Source organism: Marmota flaviventris, chromosome 7 (assembly GCF_047511675.1).
Source record: "Marmota flaviventris isolate mMarFla1 chromosome 7, mMarFla1.hap1, whole genome shotgun sequence".
In the NCBI taxonomy this organism is placed as follows: Eukaryota; Metazoa; Chordata; class Mammalia; order Rodentia; family Sciuridae; genus Marmota; species Marmota flaviventris.
The window spans coordinates 97,229,142-97,246,844 of NC_092504.1; the positions used below are offsets into that span (position 1 = coordinate 97,229,142).

The following is a 17,703-nucleotide window of genomic DNA, read 5'->3' on the forward strand; positions in this document are numbered from 1 at the left end:
ATGATGATGCTTTGATACTATTTGAAAAATACAACAACCACCAGAGACATCCAAGCAAAGATAACTTGGTAAATGAGTTGCATCGAGCCTTATTGTAAATGACATCAGAAACTATTTGTTTCAAGTACTTGATTCCTGTACCTATTTCACATTAATATGCAGAAAAATTACTGACTTTATTTTTTTAAAAAAATCTATTGTCTTTAGGTTTTGGAAAAGCAAGTATGGAGTCATCGTAGACCATGTAATTGAACTTCATTCTCAATATATGAATCTAAACCATCCATATTGACCAAATAGTGCTGTGTAAGAGCGATCTTGGTTCTTTCTTTGGGAAGAATGCAAAACAGTTGTACTCCCTCAATGGTGATTCCTCTTGTTAAATCAAGAATCTCCTAATATATCTTGCTTTTCACTTAGAGTAGTCTCAATTGTTTTTCACATGATATGGACTGTAGATCTCTCACTCCAAGAACATTTTGAATGGATTCCAGTTTAATGTCTGATTAATATACAGAATTGGACAAAATACTTCAGTTGCCCACAAGCATATAGTACCTGCTTCATCAATTTGGAAAAATAAGATCACTTTTGATCAGCAAAAACTTCAAAACTGTGAATCTAGCACTGATTTTAGAGAAAAATAACAAATAAAATAGTTATGTAATGAAGAGCACAACACAAGTGCTATCAAATGGTACATATCTCAAAAGACTATGTTGACATCTAATCCGTGTGTGTTTGTGTGTGTGTGTGTGTTGTGTGTGTGTGCGTTTTGTTTTTAGCAGAAAATGCTCACTGTGATTTGGATCAGTTGGTCATCATCACCATCAGGGTTCCTCCACAGTAGGACAACATCCACATTGGAAGAGATTCGGTAGCCCACAACATCTTGGAGTTTTCCTTTACCCCCATCAAGGAAAACTTCAGTGGAGTAGGTGAGCTTGTACAGCCGGTCATTATTTAATGAGAGACCAGTTGTGTGACCTGCATAAAGAGAGTAACACAAGTCAATCTGTAAGACAGCTGTTAGGCCAGGGAACATAGAGACTTAACACCAATACCTTCCTCTAGCTCACTGGTACTCACTGGGGGCTTAGTACATACAAAGATACTTATCTGCTGAAGCAAAGATGGTCCTGCTCCTCCACCTGTGTGAGATCAGTGGCTTAGAAAATATAAATAAGACAACCAAAAAAACAAATTCCCATTTCAGAAAACCTTAGTTTGTACCTCTTGTCAGTTATCAGGTTATCCAAATATTAACCTGGTTGAACAAAAGAACATTTTTTTTAAGAAAATGCCATTGTATTGTTTCTTATTATGTAACATGAGCTCAATTAATTAATAGGAGTCACTTGATACATTTATTAAAAATTATTTATAATTAATAAGAACCATATGTAATTTCCATATTTTTAATGCCAACAGTTGAATGCCAAAGTAGTTTTAGTAGTTCTAGAAGGGCATTTCTTTAATTTGGATATTTTTGCTATTTAAAAAATAAGGCCCCATGTACTTTATTAATTTACTTAGTAAACTTTTAGTACAAAGGTACTTTTTAAAAAATCTTTATTTATTTATTTTTTTAATGTGGCACTGAGGATTGAACCCAGGGCTTCATGCAGGCAAGGCAAGTGCTCTGCCACTGAGCTACAACCCCAGGCCCCGTACAAAAGTACATTTTAAGACTACAACTAAATAAATTTAAATTAGGTTTGCTGAAATAAAGTGATTTTTTTACTACATAAAGTCCTAGCATAGGCTTAAATTTGACCAGGGGCAATTTTTTACTTACTTATATGAATTTAGTACTGGGGACTGAACCTAGGACATAATGTATGTTAGGAAGCCATTTACCACTGAGCTACATCTCTAACTCCACCAGGGGCCAGTTAATATCACAGAGTGCACACATACATCAGTATTGTGGGCCAAGAAACTGACATATGGAACTTTTCCAATTCAATTTAACTTATCCCCAAGAAATGTAAAGAAGGAGCAAGTAAGCCTTCTCCAGAGATGACTTGGAGTTTATAGTCATATAATTTGGGGTGGGTATATTTTCTATGAATGGGTCTCAAGAGATTATCAAGAAAAATTCAGTATATGTTTCTCCTTAGGACTAATGAGGTTACATTATTACCAAGTTAACTATAACAGGCAGTCATCACTTTTCTTCCTGAAGAACTATATGTATGGAGGGAGGGGCAGGAAAGAGAGGGGAGTAGCTACATCAAAATTGAGATTGCTGAAAAAGGAAGTAAAATTACTTTCAAAAAACAAAAAAATTAAGAAGGCCTCTGAAGAGCCCTTACCATCTACACAGTAATTAACTATTGCTCTGGCTCCACTACCCACTAAAGCACATATTGCCTGGAGAAAAAAATGGTCAAAATATATTGTCTCTAGTTTTCTTGTATGGACATAAAAATCTACTGTGTTAAGCAGTAGCATTACTCATTTTCCAAATGTGGAAACTGAGCAACTCAGAGATTTTACAATTTACCCAAAGTGCCCCAGGTAATTAGCTGTGGAGACATAATTTGAACCTTAGTCATCTAGCCCTAGAGACCATATTCTTGTTTATACTATAGATGTTGGAAACTTTAGATTGAATTATTTTCCATTTCTAGGGAGTGAGATAGAAATTCACTCATTTATTGAACAAGGATGTACTGAGTTCCTGCTGGATGGTAGGCAATTTTCTGGACTCTGGGGCTGTGCAAACTAACAAGGATACAAAATTTCTACCTTCATGGATTTACATCCAAATGAGGGGGAGATGAGTAGTAAAACAAAAATAAGCACAGGAGCAATTGATATACTATGTTAGAAAGGCGAATGAAAACTACTGAAACCCAGAAGGGAATGGGGATGCTGAGGGAAAGACCTCTGTGGGAAAGTGAAGGCTTTAGGCTATCCACATGGAGAACTATGGGAAGAGTTTGCTCTGCTCCACTTCCACTTGGACTCCCCATTCCCTCTGCACAAGTAGCAAGTGCAGAGGCCTGGAGCAGGATCCCTGCAGTGTGATGCAGGACTGGCCTGTAGGTTACAAGGGCTGCAACCAAGCAAATGAAAAACACAGCAGAAAGAGATGAGTCAGATAGGGCCCTATGGTGTCAGGGAGACTAGGGAGGACATCTGCATACACTTGGAGTTTGACTCAGAGCTGAGACAGAAAGCTTGCCACACAGTTTCAGTGGTGACCTAGTTTTAGGTTTCAGGTATTACATGATCTGATGAAGTTTCAAAGAAAGAGGACAAGAATTTAATAGGAATCAAGAGGTGGATAAAGGAGGTGTAAGAGTAGGTATCTAAGTGTGTCCATACAAAACCAGACTATCCAAACATCAAGTTGGGGGTCTGAGGTCTGAGATACAGAAGGCAGAGAGAGTCAGGAAAAATCTTGAAGGAGATGATTTCCCCAGCATCCCATCTCTGCTCTTCTGCATTTTAACTGGGGATTCTGCAGGAGGTACAAACACTGGCTTTGAGACCAGGAAAGATATTTTGGCTGGAGAAAATAGGAAGCTTTATTTATTTATTTATTTAAAAAATTTTTAATGACACCTAATAAATTCCACATAGGACATAAAAGAAATAAATACATGTTTTTATCATCTAATCTTCACAGCAATTCTAAAAGGTAAGCACTATGGGAAAGCTGACAGAAGCCAACTCCAAGTGTGACCCAATAAAGTAGATATACTGCAGACTTTTAATATTCAAATTCAACTGAAATCAAGTTTGTGGTCTACATGAAGGTGCCTTCTGATTAAAATAACTACGAAAAAAATTGGAGGAAGGTAGTCTATCTTAAATTTCAAAGCTTTCACAACTATTATGTAGTTAATTTTTTTTCTTACTTTTATTTTACTGTTCAACGGAACACAAAACGGAACAATAGATCAATTCTTGATTATGACTTGAAGAGAATAAAGCACAGGTAAAGAAAAGAGCCCTGTTGAACCAAAGGTTTTTTTCCTACTGCCTTCAACAGGCCTAAAATGTTGTTCTTTTGCCTAATGCCTCAAAAGCCTAACATGGTTCAAATAATTAGTGTGCCCTAGTATTCTTACTGTGAACCCTGCCTCTTTCTCTGTTATGTTATTCAGAGGTCTGGCAACACTGGGAATCGGAGGCATGTTATATTATTGACTTAGTTTCCTTTTTTAGGGTATTTGCTCTTCAGAATATGCACAATGGCCTTTTTTGGAACTGATGTTAGTGAAACCAAAAGTAAAACTAAGCTGAGTCAAAAAAGGAGTCAGTATCTGTTCAATTTGCCTCTTCAAATGTATTTAGAGTGTTTAAAAGACTGAAGAGCAACAAAACTCTTAGTTTGGAAAGCTTAAAAAATATTTTAAAATACTGTACTCATTCATAAAACTTAGGTAAAATAAATAGCACCGCTAATTGGCTTAAGCATGGAGACAAAGCAGAGGTAATCTAAAATGAGGTGTGAGGAGCCGGGCAATAGTGGAAAGGATAGGAGGTGATGAAGTATAAGATCCAACACAGAACTATAAGGCCAGTAGTAAAATAGAAAAAGGAAAGGTAATTCATGTAAACAGACCAAAAAGTAAGGGTAGGGCTGGGCTGAGAGAAGTCTGAAAGTGAAGGAACCATTCAGGTTTAAAGTTGGTGGCAAAATTAAACAGAAAGTAAAAAAGTGTTATATAGAGAACACCCAAATATAATATTGAGACCGACCCGCCATTACAAAGTATAATTATGAAAAAGTAGGAAGGCTGGGTACCGTGGCTCACACCTGTAATCCCCAGACTCAGGAGGCTGAGGCAGAAGGATCGTAAATTGGCCAGCCTCAGCAATTTACTGAGACCTTATGCAATTTAGCCAGACCCTGTCTCAACATAAAAAAATAATAAGGGTTGGGGACATAGGTCACTGGTAGAGTGCCCCTGGGTTTGATCCCAGTACCTCTTCCCCTAAAAAGTAGGGAAAATTTGAGTCTTTAAGAAAGTTCAGACTCAACAAATCACATAGACTCTCTTCTACTAATATCTTAATCCCAGCCCTCTCCTCCATTCTCTTCTTGTGCCAATCTGCCCTCAACATCCACTCAGAGTTTAGAAATTACTAAATAGTTGTATTGGTAATTTAAAGTAGAGATGAGTTTTGAGGTGATGCATGGGATTCCAACATTTAGAATGGCCTAATTTTGAGATAGCTTGCTGTTTAGATGTAAATCATTATGAAAGCAAAGAATCTATAATGAAATCATGGTACTATAATACTGAAGGTCATTCCATGCAAGTAGAAATAACTAGTCCTTTTTATTTGTGATATTTGGAATAAGCAATATGCATTTAGCAACCAGTTAAGCTTAAAGGCTCCTTCTAGGACTTTGGAAGGGGACCCTAGTGATGTGTACACATTCCTTATCTTTTTCAGTATCCCTTGAAAAAACAAGATAGTTTTGTAATCTTTTCTCAAAGATGGACTCTAAATTGCTTAAGTTTCAGGTTCTAAAATCTGGATTTGCCACTGAGCTTGTACACAGCAAACTATCTGTCATGTTCTAAACTACAATTTTCCTGTGTGCTGTTGGGTGTATATGCGTCTATGCATGTATATGTGTTTAAATCCTTTATAAATGCATTTGTAATTTCCTAGTTTATAGAATAGAAATTCGAGAAGTCCACCATTATTTTTCTCAAAACTATCATGATATTAGGTTTGATATTATGATATTTGTATCATTCATACTTCAAATATTCTAGAGTTTGGCAGTAAAATAGTATGCTAATAATTCTCAGATATTATTTACAAATCACCACTTTTTTCTCCTTATTATTTTTTTCATTCAAGTAAGGAATATCTTTAAATACAGTGTAGAAACTCGTGTAACTGATTTATCTTTAATTATCTATAATTTGTTTAGGTGAAATAGTTGACATTTAGTCCTTATTGTTCCAATGACAAAGTTTGCCATTTTTTCTCCGGGAAATTTCCTGCATAAAAATCTTGATACAGATTTCGCTTTATAATCAAAAGCCACATTATCCCAAACAGATATTAAAAGTTTACCCAAGAGTTGTTTTGTATCAATTTCTTAGAGTAAGTAGTTTTATAAGTGGGTCCCTGTTAAGTGGTTTGTTAGATGGACATGTTTTAACAGTGTGTCTTAAGTCTCTAAAAAGTAACAATTTTATACAGAGCAACATTCAGAAAGTCAAGGAGTTTATAATCTATCTGATTTAAAATAAGTTTCTATATTAGTACATTTTATACAGCCCTTTGAAACCATTTCTCAAAAAATATGGATTTTTTTTTCCTCTTGCTTTTTCTGGGGGTATCAATTTATAACTTAATCAATTTCATCTTAAAATAAAAACTAACTCACTACACTATTTTTCCAAAGATGAGTCTTATTTCTTAAACTCATATCATGTAGTTTTATTTTCTTAATTCACCAACTGTGATTATTCTAGCACTTTTGAATGGTAACGGGTTAAACACATGCATTACCATTTCATTCATAATTCTTTGGCAAATCAAATGCCTTTTTCATTGGATCTAATTCTTCTTGATGTCACATTGCTAAGCAACTAGAAGGAAATTTAAGTACTGGAGGTTTTTTAAATCCTGTTTTACAATTCAAATGAAGGGAGTTGCATTCAGCTTTACCAACAGCCATGGGTAACAATAGCTAGCTTCTTTTCCTCCTCTTTTAAAAATAAACCCAGAATGAGAAACTGAAGCTAGAAACCCACTGGTAAGAAAGACTAAAATGAAAAGGAAAATGGAGGAAGAAAGTTGAATTTAGTTTTCATATCAACCTAGTCTTGCTTTCACGAACATTCCAAAATCACACAGCTTTAAAGATAGTTTAGTTAGGAACTCATTCACTACACACACGCACACACACACACTTTCTCCCCAAAGACCAAAATCAAAGTTTAGCAAAAGACAACACAAACTTACCTTTAACAGAAGCTGAATATGAGGAAATGAAGCAAAGAAAAAGCACAGCAAGAAGAATCATATTGACCAGCTACCCTCTACTGCATCCAGTCCTGAGCAAGGAGTCACTGAGAAGTGGACTCTTCAGATGGCAGGCAGCAAGGGAGTGACTCTCCTCAGAACCTGTGACAATAATGTTTATCTTTGGGGAAAGGTCAGATTCCAAACTCCAAAATCAGACCTAGGTTCACCAAAGGGCTCATTATTAATGATTAAACGTAGGTGGGCTGTAGTTTTTAGCCTCTTGCTCTTTTTATTTTTTACTCCCTATGGAAAATCTAGAAAGTTATAATTTGAGAGCTAAACCAGGCCAGTCTACCTTCCTACAAACACAGAAGTACTGAGAGACATTCCAAGAAAATGGTGGTGATATTTTTCTGCCCAATACATAGTCATCATCATGTCTATAATATTAACTGCCTATATTCACATTTCACCATTTTATGTGGGAGGGTGGCAAGAGTTCTCAATCCCAGATAAACCTAACTGAATTTTAATGTCTTCTATGGTCATTTTGAAAGTTTTTGTATTATTTGTATGCCATTATTAAAAACCATCCTGAATATTAGAATTTAAATTTAGACTAAGATGTGCCATTGCCAATTACTTTAAAATAACATTAAAACAGAACTTTCATTCCTAAAACAGAGATGATTCTCCTTGTTTGTGAAACTATAGCGGGTTGGGGCAAATCGGTGTTGTCCATCATTAATGGGCTAGTAGGCCAATGAGTATACTGGTCATGATACACCTCTATTTGTATCTAAGGGAAGACATACTTCTATGAGTTCCCAGACTGGTTGATCAGCTTTCTGAATTTCATTTCTAGGAAGAGATTCAGAGAGCAAATCATAGTTCTCAGCCATTTTGCTACAGAATATTAATTAGGAAATTTCTCTAGAGTTAAAGCACATATTCTGGTATGGCTAAGGCCATGCTAGCTGAACCAACCTTTGTCCTTGAAATCTCCTCTGAGAAAGAACTGACATGAACAAAACCTACTAAACTGAAGTGGCATGGAAGAAGGGGAGGGTTGCTGGTGAAGTGTCATTTCAGTGTACTTGAAAATACTTATGGCCATGTTTCAATATAAAATGGATTCTTAAATATACCCTGATTCCTTTCAAAACCTTTATGGAGGCTGCTAACCTTAAGTTTGAATCTTTCAGACAACTAGGGAAAAGATAGCAGATTTAATGGGGCCACAAAATAAATACCAAATTTAGAAATCTCTAAAGTGTATTTTCATATAAGGAATAAAAAATGAAAATTCTTTGTGTTATCTTCTATAAAGAGTAGAATTTTATATACTATCATCAGTTTTATATAAAATAAGACAAAAAATAAGTTGTTTGATTAAGAATATCTCTTTAAAGCTCTAAATACTAAGTTATCCTGAGATTTAACAGAAAAGGCCACTTTTTTTTTTTTTTTTGCCCCTGTGAGGTCCTTAAAGTAGAGACTATCAAACTTGTTTCTCTCTTTTTTTTAATTTGTCCTTTTTAGATATTCATGACAGTAGAATGTTTTTTGACATGTTATACATACATGGAGTATAACTAATTCTAATCAGGACCCCATTCTTGTGGTTGTACGCGGAGTAGAGTTTCACTGGTTGTGTATTCATATGTGAACATAGGAAAGTTGTGTCCAATTCATTCTATTGTCTTTCCTATTTCCATCCCCTCACCCTTCCCTTCATTCTTAGAAAAAATAACTTTGTTGAGAAAATAAAAGTATTATGAACAGATTTCTAAATGTTCCCACAATTTCCATATTATTTTCATAGGGATATGAAGCCATTATAGTCACTTAAGTTTTACTTCCACATTTATTTAAGTTAAGAACTAGTTTCCTTCTTATTTGATTCTATAAGAATTGTCTTTTGTATTTTCATTTGAGACTCATAGTGAAATAGACTTTTAAAGTTCGTTGTTAGACTATGTTTCATGATACGTGTCTCTTCGGGTAAAGTACTGTCTGTTGTCAGGAGTTTATCAGAGTCCAACCAATAAAAGGCATATCACTATTGCCTAATAAAATAACTGCTGTTCCATTTGAGCATTTGATTTCCACTAGAAAGTGCCTGTCATCGTACTAGAGTTGTATCAACATGGGATATTCAAATAAGTCCGCTTCTGTTGGTTAAAAATAACATCACCCTTTTATATTTTGCATATAAACTTTTCTTTTTACACAGACATTTGAGAAAAGAATTCCTGTGATTGCTTCACCAAGATGAAATAAGAATCTCAAATCCTTTCCATACTGAATGAACTCTGGACCAAAGAAGCATCCTCTTCTGTTGCTCTGTTGATCAAGCAGAGCAAAAGCTCTACAATATGTGTTGGAGGTACTTCCTAAAACTCACTGGCTATTTTACATGGCATGTGAGGCAGGGCAGATGTACAGAACAGTATAAAAATCACAAGAGTTGCTGTCTGTAGAACAATAACTACATACGATACACTATGTTAAGTGATTTACATTTTTTATAATATATCTTATAATAATCATCTTACATATCAGAAAAACTAGACTCAGATTGATTTAGTCAAGCATTTTAAGGAATATAAGAAAACAAACCTTAAAACTTAGATCCAATACTCTTCTTTATTTTAAACCATTAAAGGTGAGAAGTGGAAAAAAATTAATTTCTTATGCATGTCATAAAATTATTATTATTAGGGAACTGTCTTTTTAGTAAGTCCATCACAATTGTATATGGAAGCTCATGGAGCACTTGATTTTTGTGATTAGATGATCCAGGCTGACAATACAGGGGAAAAACTGATTTGTACTAGTCAGGAAAAATCATAAAATACATTTTAAAACAATGCTATTACTGTGAAATTCCTTTGGTAGAACGTGACAATGAACTATTTGCTGTACTACCACTTTGCCTTGATAAATAAGAACACTATGAAATAAAGAAGGACGACTAATTCCAAAGTGCAGTTGTGTTTCTGTAGAGTTTCATAGGTTATTAACAGGGGTTTTAACTTACATTTGCAGATTAGAAGATACATGAACTTTACCCACTAAAGATTGAAAGGAAGTGTATTGCCCCACTAGATACTGATATAGTAAGTCAGGGTGTAGGATGACTATATGAGAAGAGAGTCATCATCAGAATACTTTGCTTTGTTCTTACAAACATGACATTGTTAAAAACAAAATTTTAGGAGGATATTTTCCTAAAAGATCATAATGGTTTAGTCTAGTAATATTTTCAGTTTGATAATGGACTTAACATTTTGAAAGAATCCTGAAAAGCATTTTTTGTTAGATTAACAATATTCTTATAATATGATGACCTAATTTATACCAAGGTAAAATCATGGAAGAATAAATACACTATTTTAATAGGTGTTGTTCAAGAGCTGTCTTTGAGAAAATACTCATTGAACACCTTACCTTAAAAGTCAAATTTAGATTTAGGTAGGAGATATTTGTAATTACAACTTCAAAAAATATAGTCATTTGTTTCAAGATAGAATTATTAAACAAACTTGACCCCATCATACACATACATATCCACACATATTTGACAACAATCACAAAATCCTTATGCATCAAGTTAGTCAGCCTAAGAGGACTCTACCTTAACAATTATCTTTGGCCACTCAAAACTGAGTTGCTAGCACTTAAAAGGAGACAATTGATAAAAGCACTTACGGTAGACTACTGTAAGGAGAATAAAATTTAAATTTTAATCAAAATAATTTCATTGGAATTCTTAAACACCAAAATTTCAGAGCCTAGGGAAAAAAATAAACGTGATTTCTTTTAAAATTGCACATAATATAATATAATTATGCTTATGGCTTAATTGTTAATATATATGTATAAAATATGAGTTTAATTGAAGTTGAAATAGAAGCGAATTATTTTTGAGTAACATCAAAATAAAGAGATTCAAAGTATTAAAAAGAGGTCAGCAAATACATAATATAGAGAGAGTATGAATAGGGTGAAAATAATATTTCATGAGACTATTTGAAGAATTTCCCAGACCTATTGAAAAGCACTGTGGTAGTTCTCTGTAGTTGCCTAACAAATTACTATAAAATTACTTACTTAAAACTATATATTTATTGTCTTGAAGTCCCGGAAGTCAGCAGTCTAATAATGGTCTCAGTGGGCTGAAGTCCAGGTGTTGGCAGGGTGCATCCCTTTTCTTGAGACTTTGGGGGAGAATCTGTTTTCTTCTCCTTTACAATTTTTAGAAGCCACCTGCACTCCCTGGCTCGTGGCCCTTTTTTCTCCTCTTCAAAACCAGCAAAAGGAGGGTAAAGTCCTTACCACTCTGACCACCTCTGTAGTCTTCCTATTCTACTTTACAAACACTTTTGATGATATTAAGTCCACCTGGATCATCCAGGAAAATCTATCTTTGTCAGCTGATTAGGACCCATAATTTCATATGTAGTCTTAAAATGGATATTCACAGGTTCTGGGAATTAAGACATGGACATCCTAAGGGAGCCATTTTTTTCTGCCCACCACAGACACTAATATAAAGATGAAAGAGGCTCAATAGACCTCAAGTAAGATCATTAACAAGAAACCCACATGTAGACACATCATAATGAAAGAACAGAATACCAAACAGAAAGGGAAGACATTTAAAGGAACCAGATAAAGACAGATTACCTTAAAGGAAGAAGAGAATCGTACAACTGCTAATTTATTAACAGTAACAATGAAGACTAGGAGACTATGTGCTGAGAAAATGATTATCGATTGACAATTATCAGCAATCATCATCATAGTATTGTATGTTCTGTAAATACATCTCTTAAACATAAAGTTGAAGTAAAGGTATTTCCAGAGAATGTGCAACCATACCTCTATAATTTATCTTTAAGAGAATCCACTTCAATCAGAAAAAAAGTGATTCCATCTGGAATCTGAGATTCAAGAAAGAACAAAGAAAGTGGTAAATAATGTGGGAACACACATAAATTCTTGAAACTAATAAAAATGTTTTGTGGGGTTGAACCCAACTTAAAAATATGCAAGAATAATTATGTCACATTTTGTGATATAGTGAAAATTTGGATACTATGATATTTGTTTGATGATAAGAAGTAGTTAAATAAATTATGATATATCTATTCAACATGTAGCCATTTAAAATAATACTGTACAATTATGTTTATACATGCTTACATACTTGGAGAACAGACTGCTAAATAGCAGATACAGATGCCATTTGAGATCATTCCTTATTCTGGCTGGGGATGTGGCTCAAGTGGCAGAGTGCTGGCCTGCCATGTGTGCGGCCCGGGTTCGAACCTCAGCACCACATACAAACAGAGATCATTCCTTATTCAATCATAGGTATATTTATATGAGTATAGAAAAAGAATTAGAAGAATAGTGACTTTATTATTTTTGAGAAATGGACATGTGATTTATGTTTATATTTTCTCTTCTGTCTTCATTTATAGTATCTCACATTCTTTCTTACGTTACTTTAAAATATATTTTATTGCTTCTAGAAATTTTAGATTTACAAAAAAATTGCTAGGTTGGGACAAAGATTTTCCATATGGTCTCTACCCTGTTATTCCTATTGTTAATATCTTTAAATTAATGTGATAAGTTAATAAACCAATATTGATTCATTATTATTAATTCAAATCCTTTTTACTTAGGTTACCACTATTTTCTAATTCGATTTTTTTTTTTTTTTACCTTTTCCAAGATTGCATCCAGGATACAACATTACATTTAGCTGTCAAGTCACCTCAGGCTTCTCTTGGCTGTGAAGGCTTTGAGAACACTGATCAGTATTTTCTAAGATGCTCATGCAATAGAACTTTGGGATATTTTTCTTGTGATTTGTCAAGGGTTAGAAGTTTTTTGGGACTGGAAGCTACAGAGGTAAAGTTTCATATTTACCATCACATCCTATGATAAGAAGATATTATCAACATGATTTATTACTATTTATGGTGACCTCGATCACCTGGCTGAGCAGGGTTATCAGGTCTCCCCACACAAAGCTTTTCTTTTGCATCTTCTTTTTCCATACTCTATGTGATTTTCAGAAGGAAAGGCCATGTGTATACCACATTTAAAAGTGGAAAGTTTTATTTCTCCTCTTTAAGAGGGGAAATGGATATAAATATTATATGGAATGCTTCTGTAAAAGATATGTGTCTTCTCTTTCCCATTCATTTATATTTGCATGAACTCATGGATATTTATTTTCTACCTGGATATTTATTTTATACCCAATACTTTTGATTTGTTGCTACAATTATTTCATTTTTAGCCATCAGGAATTCTTTCATTTTGGCTTCTTTGAACATATCTCATATCCATGTGTTTGTTTATTGATTTGATTTTTTTTTTTTAGTATTCCTATTCTTCTTGTTCATTTTGTGTATTTTTACCCTAATCCAAGAATCAGTTGTTTCTTCAGGAATTTCTGGTTCCTTCCATTGAAGAATGTCATTAGAAACAAAGATCGGGGTACTAGGTGTGTTCTTGGTGTAGCTATGCTTTAAAGAATATTAAGTTTCCAGTCCACAAACACATAATATATCTTAATTTAGATATCATTTGATTTCTTTCTTTGGAGTTTTGTAGCTTTCCTCATATATATCCTATATAAACTTTGTCAGATTTTATATTAAACAGTTTTTTTTGTTGCTGTCATTAATACCTGAGGGTGGACAGACTTAAAGGAGGATTTATTTTGGCTCATGGTTTCAGTCCATGGTCAGCTTGCTCCATTTACTCTATCACTTTGGGCCGTGGCCATAATTATGGTAGAGGAAAGCTGCTCAGTCCATGACAGCTGGTAAGCAAAGAACGGGGCTGGGGACAAGAAATACCATTCTGGGTCATGCCCTCAGTGACCAACTTCCTCCAACTAGTATCCACTTCCCAATAGCACCATCAGTTGCAAATCCCTCAATGGATTAATCCACTGATGAAGGTAAAGCTCTCATAATCCAGTTATTTCCCAAAGCCCCACCTGTGAACATTGCTGCATTGCAGACCAAGCCTTCAACACATGAGTCTCAGAAGGATGTTCCAGATCCAAACCACAACAGATTCATATCAATATATAAATCTGGTGTGTGTGTGTGTGTGTGTGTGTGTGTGTGTGTGTATATATAATGATAATCTAGTTATTTTCCAAGTTCCAATTGTGTATTAATGATATATAGGAAAGCAACTGACTTTTGTATCTTAACTTTGTATCCCATGAGTTTGCTATAATTGCTTATTTGTTTAATAAGGGTTTGGTAGGATTTTTTTGACATAGAGAATATTATCATCTACAAACAGTTTTATTCATTTTTTCTTTTTATTGCCTTATCCTATTGCACTGGGTAGGATTTTCAATACAATGTTGAATATATCAGTGTACCTTTAATATTTATTATTCTTTTTGAGTTCTATTATCCTCTTTAATAAAATATTTTCTTGAGTAATTTTGAGTTATTGTCTTTTGATCTTTCATATTTTCTATCATTTAAAATTTTTGAAAATTTTATAGGAATATTGTATTATAGTTTTCATCTTTTTTTCTGCTTCATCGTTCTCTCCACCTTTGTTTAACTATAGCAACTTTGAATAGAATTCAATCAGAATCCTTTTCTGTGGCTTACTTTTAACTAAATGTTATTTTGTAATTTTAAGAAGGAAAGGTGTATAGAATAGTTTTATAGCTTTATGATTCTACAGATTCTTTTAAAATATTATTTTAGTTGTAGATGGACACAATATCTTTATTTATTTATTTTTATGTGGTGCTAAGGATCGAACCCAGTGCCTCACCAATGCAAGGCAAACGCTCTACCACTGGGCCACAGCCGCAGCCCCTACAGATTCTTTTTCTGGTATTTTATGAAATATGTTTACCTCAATTTTTTGAACCCTTTCTCCTGTCTGACTTTTGGGTGGGCCCACATTATTCCTTTGCCCTCTGTTGTCCTTATCCTATTCAGTTAGGATTTTACTTCTAGCAGTTTCTCCTTGGTGTTGGACTTTGTCCAAGAATGTAGTTCTTATTTGCTGGTTTTGAGAGTTTCTAGACTTTACATTATTGTGGTAACTTTAGAATTTCCTGCTCATTCCTTTACAATTGACCTAAACTTTTTGTTCATCAGACTCCCTGCCCATTTTGCAGCTGATCCCATATTGGTTTCCCTTGCTTTTTAGCAAATATTTGGCAGTTTGGGGCTTTCCCATTCTCAAAGCTTTCAGATTCTTTGCTGTGTTCCCCTATTTCCTTCTACACAGAAGGTGATATTTTGAAGTTTATTAAGAATGCTTTTTTTAACCTAGTTATAACTATTGTCTAATAATGTTTTGTTATTTATTTATTTAGTTTTAGTTATTCTAGATGCTTTACTTGCTTTTATGAGGATATTCAGGAAGTTCTCATATTACACTGTCTCCCTACTCATCTTCCTACTCTTCAGTATTTATGTACTACTTGGGAGGATGAGGTACTTTAAAATACATTTCAAACTTGATTTTTGAAGTTAATCAAAATGAAGATAGAAGGAAGTTAACATAAGAAGCTGATAGTTCCTTATGGATGCTTTTTAAGTCATGTTTAAAATTGGTTCCTTTTTGGTTTTCTTCATGTGAAATTAAGTACTTGCAAGTGTCATTCTGTCCCTCCACTTCCACATTCTCAACCAGCTGAAGAGTACTCTCAGACTTAAAAATCAGAAGTAGGTTTACAATAATGGAATTTGGAATGATTGCTCAATGTGGCCAAACATAATGGAGGAGCTCATAATTGTATTTACTACCATATTATCATGTGCTAAAATTCTGATTTTAGCCCCTTCTTATTCTACAATTTGCAGTCCGATTTAATACATTGGCTGTCCATTGTCTAAATGGGATCCACAGATATGATTTCTTTAGACTATTCTGTATTTATTTATTGATTTGTAGTTAACTCGGCAGATACTTTATTTTTTTATAGTTTTACATAAATTTTATTGTATACATTTAAAGTATACAACATGGCGATATGGGATACATATAGACAGTTAAAAACATTCCCAGTTAGGCAAATTAACATACCCATCATCTCCCGTAGTTACCCATTTTTATTTTTGTGTCTGTGGCAAAATCAGCCTAAAATCCACTTATTCGGTATAATTCCCATATGCAGAATAATTTTATGACCCAGTATTCATTGTAAATCAGCTCTCTAGACCTAGTCACCCTATATCTGTTATTTTGTGTTCTGACCTATTGTCTTCCCATTTTTCCTCCCCCAACCTCCCAATCACTCCTGTTAACCATTGCTTTAATCCATGTATTTGAATTTTAAAAAACTTATAAGAGAAATAGTACAATATTTTTGCAGCTGGCTTATTAGGATCATGTCATCCAGGCTCATCTATGTTGTTGCAAATGACAAGATCTCATAATTTTTTAGGGCTGAATAATACTCCATTGTATATATTTAGCAGTTTCTTTATCCATTCATCAATTGACACTTAAGTTGTTTCCATATCTTGGCTATTGTGCATAATGCTGCAATAAACATGGAAGTATTGATATCTGCATGAGGCAGTGATTTCATTTCCTCTGGATATCCATACAGAAAAGGGATTTCTGGATTGTGTGGAAGTTCTACTTTTAATTTCTTTAGAAAACTCCTGATCATTTTCTATAATAGTTGATCAGTATTTTAAAAACATACAAAATAGTTGCCAAAGCTTACAACCAAGTTTCACATACAAATGCAGATATCTGATTGATCTTAAAAAACCTGAAGCCCAGTGTCATAATGCCCACATTACGAAATGGAATTTGTATCCTGATTAAAGAGGCAATGCACTCTCAGGCTTGTGACACCTTTCATTTGTTACCTTCCAGTCCTGATAGACTTGGTAAATCATGGACAACTTCTTATATTGGCTTAAACTATAAACATGTACTGTTGATTTTTAAATGTTTCTATTTAGATGTCCTACAGACTCACCAGAATCCACATATTCAAAACCAGCCTATTTTTTCTAAAACCTAATTTTCTTCCAGTGTTCCCTTAATGACCCAGTTAATGGAATTACATTTCTACAGCTGTCCAAATTAGAAAAATCCTTAGGGTTATTTTTCTTCTTTCTTCTTCCCTCTATGCACAGCTTTTAGGCATGTGTAAAACTGTGACCCACTTAAGTCTTTCTTTTACTGGTGTCTGTATATTAAATTCCTTTTTCTTCCTGATGTCTGGAAAACTCCTACTTACTTTACAAGATGGAGCAAAATCACTCAATCTTTGAAACTATGTTCTTTGTCTCAATAAACATTTAGTTGCTCTTTTCCATCTACAGATATCTCTAATACATTGCATATTTTACGTTGTTTATTTACTTCTGGCTCTTCTACTAGACTAGGAATTACTTAAGGACATAATGATTTAGCTATTTTTGTACCACCAGAACTAAGAAAAAAGCATGGAACTAGACAAATACATCAAATAAACATGAATTTTACAAATCAATGAGAATTGTTTCATGTCCAACGATTTCACCTTAAACTTTTTATATGATTCAATCTTTGGTTAAATTCAATTTTGTTTTCTTTTTTGCCCATACTTTTTTGGCACTTACTTTGGATTATTCTAGGGCCTGTAAATTTGTACCATAAGACTACAAATTAAATGGTCAAGTAAAAATTAATTGACTCCATTATTAAAACATGAGGACTTTTTAA

At 34.0% G+C, this 17,703-nt stretch overlaps 1 protein-coding gene across 1 annotated transcript in view; it reads right to left on the minus strand.

Annotated features, from left to right (window-relative positions):
* Positions 1 to 7,020, minus strand: part of Mttp (microsomal triglyceride transfer protein) — a 49,030-nt gene extending 42,010 nt beyond the window's left edge. Inside the window, exons 1-2 of the mRNA XM_027935442.3 lie at positions 6,955 to 7,020; positions 800 to 987 (exon numbers count right to left, since the gene is read on the minus strand). Of these exons, the coding sequence (XP_027791243.2) occupies positions 800 to 987; positions 6,955 to 7,015 (249 nt within the window). The 5' untranslated portion in view covers positions 7,016 to 7,020. The remainder of the gene's footprint in view (positions 1 to 799; positions 988 to 6,954) is intronic.
* Between the last annotated feature and the right edge of the window lie 10,683 nt (positions 7,021 to 17,703).